General features: G+C 41.8%; 1 protein-coding gene and 1 non-coding gene across 2 annotated transcripts; both read right to left on the bottom strand.

Annotated features, from left to right (window-relative positions):
* Window positions 1-3,151: 3,151 nt before the first annotated feature.
* trnas-gcu lies at window positions 3,152-3,233 on the bottom strand. The gene has a single exon. It is a non-coding gene; the product is annotated as a tRNA-Ser (tRNA).
* A 1,363-nt stretch (window positions 3,234-4,596) lies between these two features.
* Window positions 4,597-7,510, bottom strand: marcksl1a (MARCKS-like 1a). The gene is made up of 2 exons (XM_031288668.1): window positions 7,196-7,510; window positions 4,597-5,965 (listed from the first exon to the last, which is right to left on the bottom strand). The coding sequence occupies exons 1-2, from the start codon at window positions 7,277-7,279 to the stop codon at window positions 5,426-5,428; spliced, it is 624 nt and encodes a 207-aa protein (XP_031144528.1). The 5' UTR covers window positions 7,280-7,510; the 3' UTR covers window positions 4,597-5,425.
* Window positions 7,511-11,211: the final 3,701 nt, after the last annotated feature.

Below are 11,211 nucleotides of genomic sequence, written 5' to 3'. Positions count from 1 at the left end.
ATGTTTGAATATTACATTTTATATATTTGTATCATGGATCTGATCAACTTATGGCTGACTGTACAAGGACAAACATCCAGCTGGCTTTTATAGCATACAGTAAATCTGACCGTTCTGATTCTGAAGGTATTGTTGGACACAAATCAACATCACAACAACACTGTTAATAGCTTTACTAATTGTGCAACTTAGAATAAGATTGCATCTCTGTGCGTTCATATTTCTTCCACTAAAGGGACCAAAATGCTGCTGGGAATTAAATGAGCTGATGCCCCACATTAAGTGTTGAGTTGTCAATGTGAGTTGTTTAACTCATTGCAACATTGAACCATTGCACTAAATCTAGATTTGGATATTTTCTCAGAGGATGTTAGCTGGCAGAGTGATGTTACAGGAGAAGGCCATGTGTACTTTCACCTTTGGTTATATTCCCAGACACAGAACAGACTACTTCTGTTCTGACTAATGAGTCAACTGGAATGTGTTTTTTACCCATATAGTGCTGTATTTAATTGCTTGTTAAGTAAATAAAAAATTGGTGATCAAGACAGAGACTGTCCTCCCTCGAAGAATGACCCCATAAATCTAAAGGCATAGTGGGAGAAACAAAGTATCGCCCCTGTGCTTTCTGACCACGTCAGAAATCTGTAGCAGGAAAAGTTAACCCTCTCCTTGATTTCATGTTGTTCATGAAGAATCTCTATCTAGGCTATCTAAGGAATATCTATCTATCCATTCATCCATCCATCCATCCATCTATTTACAATGCAAAACCTTTCACCGTAAATTTACAGTTATATACTGGCAGCAGCTTTGCTAGTAAACTAAAGTAAATAAAATGTGTTTGTTTATGTTTCTGACTGTAGTATTTTAATTTACAATAATATACTGGCTACAGTATATTCCCGCCTTTCCCTTTATTTTCCCAAGATGCACTGGTATGGTATTAACAGTAAATACCTGTAATCTGTAACATTCGCAGACAGTGCTGTAATATTATTATTTTCTGCCAGAATGCATTGCCATTTACAGTATGATCTTGTAGAACAATAAAACAGTATGATACTGTAAGATTTTAGCTATAACTTTACAGCAAAGGTTTACAGTGATCTATCTATCTATCTATCTATCTATCTATCTATCTATCTATCTATCTAGCTGTCTATTGGCATTTTGGGGATTTGGTCTCAAGATCAGTTCTACATTTTGAAAGGGACAAAGGGTAAAAGAAGCAGCCACAGTGAACACTTATTGATCAATTATCAAGGTATGAACACCCATAGCATGTACCCCAACCATATCGACATTAGTAGAACGGTTGCGGCCTTCAAGTGCATCTTAAAACAAAACTAAATAAGGCTTTTCACCCATTTGCCAGTATTTGAATACTAACATAAACTGGATTCTTTGGCTTACAAAAACCAAAGAGTTATAACTGACCAGTCCGATGTGTGTGGAGTTCTGTATGGTTGTGCTGTAGCAGCCGGGTGTTGTTTTCATGTGATTTAATGAAGGTAAATAAAGTGAGCGGCCCTGCGTAATGGCACTTCTCAGAGGCTGCGGAGTATCAACATATGCATATTTTGTCTGCATATTTCTGTCTATGTGCGTACACACTGTCTTACCGGCAATTTCCACTGGATGCGGAAAGTCTGCGGAACGTCTCCGGAACGTCTCCGGAACGTCGACGGAGTCATTAGGTTTCCATTAAAGTCAATGTGTGTATTTCCACTGACTGCAGAACGTCTGCGTCCCTACTCCGTCCCAGTTCCGTCAGTCCGCAGCCCTCCGGAGCAGATACGCAGAGCTTCTATTTTTGACGGACGACGGAGAGCTCCGCAGCAATTCAGCACAATTCAGATTGTGCGGGACAGGAAGTCGAGCACAGAAACAAAATAAAACATCCAGTTACTTTTCAAAATAAAATACACCGTGCTCACGGCAGGTCATATTTCCCTGCACTACACCTTGAAAACACAGCACAGAGTTGTTTCCCCTCTACGCCTCTGGATGGAAACTAACTGTTGTTGGTTTTGTGGTTCTGTTTATAGAAACTACATCCTGTCATATCGCGCGAACATACGTCAATTCGCGAGATCTCGTGCTCGGCTGGCCGCAGCCGTTACGCAACAAATCCGGAACTGGTGGGTATTGACGGACGGCGGAGCACGCAGCAGTTCCGCAGCGGAGCCGGTTCGCAGACGTTCTGCATCCTGTGGAAATCCACGGTTAGTCATGAATCTACAGTTGTATCTGGCCCCTAGATTCAGGACATGTGTAGTTTAGCTTAGCATGTCTGAAAACATTGACACAGAGCAGAAAAATATTTTATACCAAACCAAAAAAAGTATAAATTAAGTATAAAACAGTTAATAGCTTTAGGGACAGGCAAATTACACCTCTTCTTTTCGTGAAATATTACAAAAACAGCTGCAATCCCATTGAATTGTGATATTTAAAGCGTTTTGTTTTTACAGTACGTTTACGTAAGCATCAAGAGTAAAGTTTTCTTTAGTCTCGCAAAACTGAACTCCAACGTAACACCACTAGAGTGTGCTGTAGTCCAATGACAACATTCAGGTTCAAAAAGCATATTAACTAATTTGCTTTAAATTATATATATTTATTACATGCCAATGTTGATGATAACTGTATTTATGATATACACTTAACTTTGGTAGACATATTAGAAACAGATATAGCCATCTAAGGCTTGATAGTTTTGCTATGAAGGTTACCACTGGAAGTGTTGATATTATGCTTGGCTTTATTGCTGGAGGTGACTGCAGTGATGTGATAATCATGAGTAAATACTGCTCTCCAGTGTTCATAGTGAGTATCAGTAGTATTTCAGTAGGAATACTTAAAATAATAACCCTGCTATCATTATTACATTCATATTATTATATCATTGTTATTTCTAACAACCATACTGCCTTCAGGTGTTAACCCCCCCCCCGCCCCCTAAAATATGGCTTCTCACTGCTCTTCTCACCGTTTTTTTTTAATGTAAAATTGATTTTGTTGCTTACCAAACAAAAAGCATGACTTTTCAGATACAGATGTCTATCTGGAACTATTATTTTTGTGAGAGACTGACTCGTCTTTCTCATCTCGTGTCCACTTTAACAGTTAATGAAATGAAAATATCCGACGAGGATGGGATTCGAACCCACGCGTGCAGAGCACAATGGATTAGCAGTCCATCGCCTTAACCACTCGGCCACCTCGTCTGCTGCTAGCAGCTAATTAGCTCCTAATATGTCGATTCATATTAGATGTCATATTTACAAGTTTCAACCATGTATCGGGCATATTTGGGGCCGCTTAACATTTCAGTGGCCGTTGCTGCTCTTACCCCAAAAGTGGTTGCTGGAACACGTGTATGCCAAAATCTAACTACACGCCTTAATAAAACGCAGTATCGACCTAGCTAAAGATGCTACGAAAAAAGCTAAAACATGCCTAGTAATCCCTAAACACGAGCAACGTGTGAAATCGATGTTAACGTGTTAACTATAAACTGAAAAGCAACACGGTGCAGAATCACATATGCCTAGAATACATATTTCTGTCCACCAAGGGGAGCCAGAGACCAACAAATAAAATTAGCTATTTTAAGCATCTGATTAACCCTTTGAGACCTAAAGGATTTTTGACAACCTCTGGTCCGTCTGGTTTTATTTTCTAAAAAAGCTTGTAAAACATTAACCCTGTTGTCTACAGTCAATCTATGAACATCATTTTTTTTTCAGTTAAAACTGGGCTATTAGAATATCTGTGCTGCAGTGAGGTTACTTGAATGTTAAAAAAGGGTTGTAGGACCTTAACAATAGATTATTCAAGTGGGTCTTATTCTAACATTTGATGGCCACATGTCAAATGTGTTGCCACCATTACTTATGTAAGAAATCCTATTATGACACTTCACGTCCTCTCACCCTGCTAGATATGCATGCAGCTATTATTTGGATTCAAGAATTCTAAGGTTTATTTGTCACGCACACAGGTAATTTATGTAGGGAAATGCAAAAAAAGAGCACTCCTAACATGCTAAAAGACTGGTGTAAAAAAAAAAAAAAAAAAAAAAAAAAAAAAAATCTAAACGATAAATGTTGAATATATACAAATATTTGTAGTTATTCCAAATATTTATATTTGTGGCACAACATTTGTGCAGGTGTGACCTCATATGTAGAAAAAATATGAATCAAGTATGACTCAGGCACATACAACCTTTACATTTCCTGTTATTTAGCATCACTACACCTTCTCTGGCTGAGTCTGGAGTTCAAAGCAACATTGAAGTTTTTATTTCTGCAGTTTGATAGTTTTTTAAAATTTGAAATCTGAATCTTGAATTTAATCTAGCTGACTAGCTCGACTTGATATAAAGTGCGTTTATACCTCTCATTTGGTCTTAAATCATGGTTGATTTAAAATGACTTCATCTAAGACAGTATGCCTTCTTTGATACCGTTTATTATAAAACGGTTTTTGTGTATGCATAATGTAGTAACTGACCCAACCTCTCAAAAAGACTAAAAAATAGCCTTGAGTGTGTCTTGAGGTGTGAATCACAAGAGGAAACGCAGACAGAGGGGATCGAACATTTATTTACCCTTATTAAAAGTTACAATAAAACCATTAACATCTTCAAACGATAGCAAAATAAAGAGAACCAAAAATATTGGCCAAAACATATTTACAGAGACAGTTCGCAGATAAAAAGCTCACATTTTGTACACAATCCCAACCCCTGCATTATAAACTCTGAAATGTGAACACTGCAATACTCAAGCTTGAATGTGGTTTTAGCCAGAAAAATAATCAAAATGCACGAACAAAGACATTGCTCCCCTCCTCAATTTTCACTTTTCTATACATGACAAAATACTTGAAATTTGGGGGTAAAACATAGGAATGTAGAATTCTAAAAATTAATAAGATCTTTTGAAAGGTTTATGTGTCCATATAACAGTCATTTCGAGTGAAAGAGATGGTCTGTCCTGCTCCGCCAACAGTGACAATTTTTAGATCCAAAAAGATGAGAAAGAGAAATAAAATGTTATAGGGCTGCCACGCTGTTAAAAAAGGATGCTTCTCCATGAATTGGGAAAATAAGTCAGTATTCCTGATTCGCTCCACATCCAATCCATTACCTTCGCCACACGCAAGTCCCTGTGTGTACCATGAGGGGGCGACACATGCCGACACTTCATCATGAGAGGGCCCGGTGAGATTCCGTCTGTCGAAGAACTAATAAAAAAGGCAGTGAACTGGTGGTTGAATCAGCAAATGTGATATATATCCTTTGTCTTCTTTTCTAGTTTTGTTTATAACTTTAAGAATGTGGCACGTGTCTCTCATATATATATTTATATACTTTAATCTTGGAAAAATCAGTTCACATGGCCGGGCGAAGTCACTCTGCCTTGGCCTCGCCCTCAGAGGCTGCAGGTGTCGTGTCCTCAGCAGGGGTGGCAGGGGCGGCAGCTGCCTCCTCAGCTGGGGCAGCCTCTGTGGGTGGGGCCTCCTCCGCTGCCTTGGTCTCTCCCTCGGGTGCAGCATCAGCAGCAGGGGCAGCGACCTCGTCCTCTTCGGCCGGCGTCTCCTCTTTGGTTTCCTTGGCTGTGTGGCCGTTCTCGTCGGGCTTGTCCTCGGTCGTGGGGGAGGCGACCTCCTCTTTGGCCTCCTCGCTGCCCTTCTTGCTCTTTTTCAGCGAGATGCCCTTGAACTTGAAGGAGTTCTTCAGGGAGAACTTCTTCTTCTTCTTGCCCTCCTTGGCGGCCTCGCCCTCCGTTTTGGCAGCATCGCCCTCGGCTGCGGGAGCAGGTTCAATGGCATCACCGGTGCCGTTTTCGCCCTCCTTGGCTGGTTCAGCGGTTCCATTCCCATCTGCGGCAGCCACTTCCCCATCGGGCTTGGCAGACACATCACCATTGGTTTTGACGTGGCCGTTCTCCTACATAGAGAAGAGGACTCATTATTCGTGGATTAAAGTAATCAAAACTCAGTCAAAATAAACACATTGCCTCTGGAAACAGAAAATCACTCAACTATACAAATGGATAAACTGTACATGACATGTACAACATTCCAAATGAATCTTAAGAGATATGGCATATGACAGATTAGCATTAGCCCATTTACTCCAATAGTTAATCCATGTAATACTTGAGGAAAGCTGCTTGTCCTAACAGTGGTTCAGGGGGGAGGAACGCAACAGCTGTTTGCATGACTCTAGGCAGACACATGGGGGCAGTAGTGCTGCACCTAAACGTCAACACACTCGGCAAGTTGGAGGAACAAAGGAATCCCCGTGAAACCTGCTTTCTGCTCTCATCCAAAGAGCTGCAGCTCACATAACCGCTGCTCTCTCTGCATGAGCTCAGTGTGGCCAGAATACAGCCAGCACACATCAGTCATGACACAGGCAAGCCAATGTCAGTTTAAGAGTTGAATTCAACGAATCGACGCACCCGTAGTGAGAGAGGGGTCTGTAACTCTAACGACATGTTATGAACGTACATCACAAAATGCATCTTCTGATATCTGGGGTCAGAGCAAGCCACTTGTTTAACTCTCCCAATAATCAGCAATGAATCACAACTACTGAACTATATGGGGCAATATGTACAAAAGTTGAGGCAAAGCGGGGCTTAAACTGGCGCCTGTCCGCGCTTTGTTTGCAACTCCGCAAAATGCGCCTCCAGCAGAGTGCATTTGCATCCTTTGCACCGTTTGATTCAGGTCTTTTGTTCGACGTAAGAGCGACTACCTCCCCGACTAGAGCCAACTCATGAGAGAGAACACGGTTGAAAAACACATTTCGACTCGAATCTGTCGTTTTCGCATACAAATTGCGGGTAAAATTGCCCCTCTGGGACCAGCGGAAAAATTAACAAAGACAGGTCTGGTGCGCGCTGAGCGGGGACGAGCATGGCCACTCGACGGCTACTCCGATGGAGGTCCCCCTGGATTTAGACAGCCTGTTATTTTATTCATACTGACTCGCTCTAAATCCATGTGGTTAACAGAGGAATACGTTTGAGCTCGGTGAAGAGTGTGAAAGAGCAACAGCTAGACTACCAGAGCAGCTCTGAGCCCCGCCGTGCCACCCATGCTGCCAGTGGGCGTTGGGTGCCATGTGGCTCCCCGCTGATGCTCGGCATGTCAGGCCTACTTTACTCACCTGGCCGTTGGCTTTGGCAGCAGCGGGGTCGGCGGCGGCTTTCCCCTCAACAGCTACTCCACCCTTGGACAACTGGGCTCCCATTTTTTTCCTTTAGGTGTTCTAAACAAAAAAGAAAATCGAAAAAGAAAAACCTCGAGGAGTTTTCGAGATTTAAAAATCCAGCTCTGGGATGGGTAAGCTCTTGCCAAAGAGGTGAAAAATCCGACCGGATCTCCTTCTCCCTAGCTAGGTCTGGAAACGACAAAAGATCCCCCTTCAGTTAGTGTGGACGCCACCGCGGCTGAGCTCAAATTAAAGGACGTCGGTGATGAGGCTGTGAGTATTTCAACCGCGCCTCAAAATCGACCAGAGACTCCTCCCATGGGCGTGACAGCCGGGCTTTGTCCAATCAGCAGCCGGGGGATGGGCCTCTTTAACCCCCTGTTTTTTTTTGGGGGGGGGGGGGCATGTTTAGGCCTTTCCACAGGACAGATGAAGGATGATCAGCAAGACTTTTTTCCACTATTTCACATGTTTGGAAGATTTGGGGCATTTTTAACATTTTTATGGCCTGAGCACAATAGCGCCCCCGACAAAATTTCAAAGATGTAGCCCTCACAGTATGTTTCACCTAGATGTATGAAATTTGGTAGGCATGTGAATCATGTCCGGACTTACAAAAAAGCATCTTGGAGCCATACCCTAAACACAACAGGAAGTCAGCCATATTGAATTTTGTTTACCATTTGCAGGCACTGTACTTTAACAAACTCCTCTTTTACCTGATTGACTTCAAAATTGATTTGTAAAATCTAAAGACGTTGGCAAAGCTACATTAGGAAGCTTTTGAGCTGTCGTTGAACGACATGGCAAGGTGAAGAATTTCCATGTTACTCCACAAAACAGGAAGTGGTTTGTAACTAGACTGTACATTGTCCAATCTGCTTGAAACTTCACATGCATGATAAGAGTCCGGGCCTGAAGGTTGTTACATACCAACATTAAATTATGGTCATAGCGCCACCTACTGGCAACATGCAGTTATAGCCTCATGTGGACAACATCATCCGATTTACATGAAATGTTAATTGTGTGGGCTACACTTGATATTGAGCAACATAATGGGTGTCTAATGCCAGCCCCTATACTTTAGCAACGCCCCCATTCATAAGTCATGAACCATTTCACATAGACTCCTTCGGGAGGCATCATTGCATTGCAACGGTTCAAAAAAACATTTGTCGTAGACACTAATGGACACAGTCAAGAAGTGGTGCAAATATTGCAATACATCATTTTCAATGCTACACACTTCACGCAGGATGAAAAGTCTAAATCGTGTGCACAGTGTCCGACGGTTGCACAAATGCACAACGCGTCGACTGGTGTCCCGCCAGCACCCCCGACATGGTGCAAGGGCCCATTCATCGCTGCTTTCAGCTTTGATTAAACTTTGTTCATTAACTTACTCAGCACTTATTGCAACTCATACAGGTCACAGACAATTTTATTCTGATAAACAATCATAATCACAGAGAAGTATATCATATCGTATAAGAGTGTTAAATTGATACCACAATGGACAGACAATACCATAAATGTTTATAATGATACTGTAAATGTATTAGTGAGAACAACATACACACAGAAGTATCGGTGGTTCCCAGCCTAATGTTTGGGACCCCAAAAGGGAAATAAAAAATGATTATGCAACAAAAACACTTAAACCTAAACTAGAGTAGTTTTGCCTTTACAGGTCTCAAATAACTATTAAAATCAGCCAATCTGGGAACATCCTTTTTTGGTTGAAGTGCTCACCGCTCCAAGAGATGCCTATGCACCTATGATAAAGGGCTGCAAATAGATAAAGGGTAAAAAAGCTCATGATTTCTAAATTCCACTCACTGTTTCACGCTTGCATACACTTTGTATTATGTCAACATCAAGTTTAGCATGGTCCATCACAGTTTCAGTGACTTCCTTTAGTGTAAATAAACCCTCAGATGATCTGTGCAGAAAACACTATTTGAATGAGCGCTGAATAATTCATTAATGGCCTTTGCCGGATTTTAAATGTGATGGGCCCGACTCTCCAAGAGTAAACGTGTTACATAACACGCAGCCAAGCTCTGCACTCAGTGGAGACCTTGCAATGGCACTGGGGCTGCTTTGTCACCGACACAGACAGGGAGACAGTGAACCAGCCTGTCAGCCAGTAATGAGGTCTCTTGGCCAGACGAGCCAATCCCACGATCGCAGCAGTGACGCTGCATTTTTTGGGAGCAAAGCTGATGGGCTCCTCTTGTGACCCAGCAAGGTCAGGGGTCATATGTTTTAAGTTGATTTACTGTACGAAAGCCAGGACTGCTTCCATACACTGGCCAGTCATTAGACAGGGTCATACATGCCTCTATATATGCCAGCTGCCTCGTTTTCAAGCCGTTACTCTTAATTGTGGCAACCTTAACCAAATTATCCCTTCTTTCCCATTAACAAGGCCCTCATTTATCCCAAAGATGAAACTATGTTAACAAAATGGCACGCCTTCTACTTGTCATCTTTATGGGACTTCATTAAATGGAATTTATGATTTCCTCTTATTAAAGGCCCGTAATCTTCTGAGGCATCCCTTTATAGCTCCACATTTCTCTCTCGCTCTCTTTTCGCCTTTTTGTCATTGTTTCGACCAATCAGATGGCACACAGAACAACCTCCACACATACACACACTCACACAAACATGTCACAGCCGTGGTATGCGAGGCATGCATACACAAGAATGATCTCCATCCATTCAGTGGGCTGAGGTTCCCACAGTGAAATACACCCTCAGGGATTCACAATCTGCACTCCCCCACCCCATCCTAACCCACCACCACTACTGCATACATTCTCCCAATCTGAGTCAAGAAGGAGAACAACATGCTTGAAAGATGTTCATATGCATGCATAGCTCAATCATGGCTTTGGAATGCCTCCTTTGCTCTCTGATGTGGGACGTCTGAATCGGGTCCTCATTCTGATGAGGTCTATACATTAAGGTTGTCAGGCTTCAAAGATCAGCACAAGAAAGAGTTGTTTTCACAGAATGACATCCAAGCATATAGAGAGATTATGGTTAACCTCAGGTTTGTCACTCAAACTTGGGTGATATCTTCATAGATGTGGATCTGTTTTTAAAACCAATTTAATTTTCTTGTCTTTTTATTTCAGAACACTGAAGCATAAAGTAAAAGACTTGAAATATACCAACTTTTTCGAAAAGGTTTGACCTCTGATTGTCAACATTTGTAAGCTGAGACCCACCGTACTTTGCGATTGTTGTAAACAGCAAAACAAACAGAAAACCGCTTACTGATACTTGAGCAACATCTCTAGCTGATCTGTGCAACTCAGTGGAAGACATTTTTTGTTGTTCTGTCAGCATTTCAGTGTTGACAGTAAACTAGACAATTATCTGTAAATGCCAGTGCGAAACCTTTCAGCACATCTCATCTCCTTCCAATCATTTTATATATAAACTTAAAAATAAAAAAGAATAAAAAAGTGTACCTTTTTGGGAAATACTCTTCTTGCCGAGTTTTAGATGAGAAGATTGATACCACTCATATCTGTACACTAAATATAAAGCTAGAGCCAGCAGCGGTTAGCTTAGCTTAGCATAAAGACTGGAAATGGGGAAACAGCTAGCCTTGTTTTCACACTTCTGTTTCTGCATGTATAAAATAAACAAGATATAACATGTTAAAGTGCCCATATTATGAAAAAATCACTTTTTCTGGGATTTGGGGTGTTATGTTGTGTCTCTGGTGCTTCCACACACATACAAACTTTGAAAAAAATCCATCCATGCTGTTTAGAGTGAGATACGGTTTCTGAATGTGTCCTGCCTTCAGTCTCTGGGTGAGCTGTTCAAAATCGGCACGGCTTGTGACGTCACAAGCCGAAACGAGCAGGCTAACCGCAACCATTAGCTCGTTAGCATGCTAACGCTAATGCTAAGGCTAGCATGCTACCTCGTTCTCAATAGCAAAG

The sequence above is a fragment of the Sander lucioperca genome, chromosome 18 (genome assembly GCF_008315115.2).
Source record: "Sander lucioperca isolate FBNREF2018 chromosome 18, SLUC_FBN_1.2, whole genome shotgun sequence".
NCBI lineage: Eukaryota > Metazoa > Chordata > Actinopteri > Perciformes > Percidae > Sander > Sander lucioperca.
This window is presented reverse-complemented; position numbering and strand designations above follow the sequence as displayed.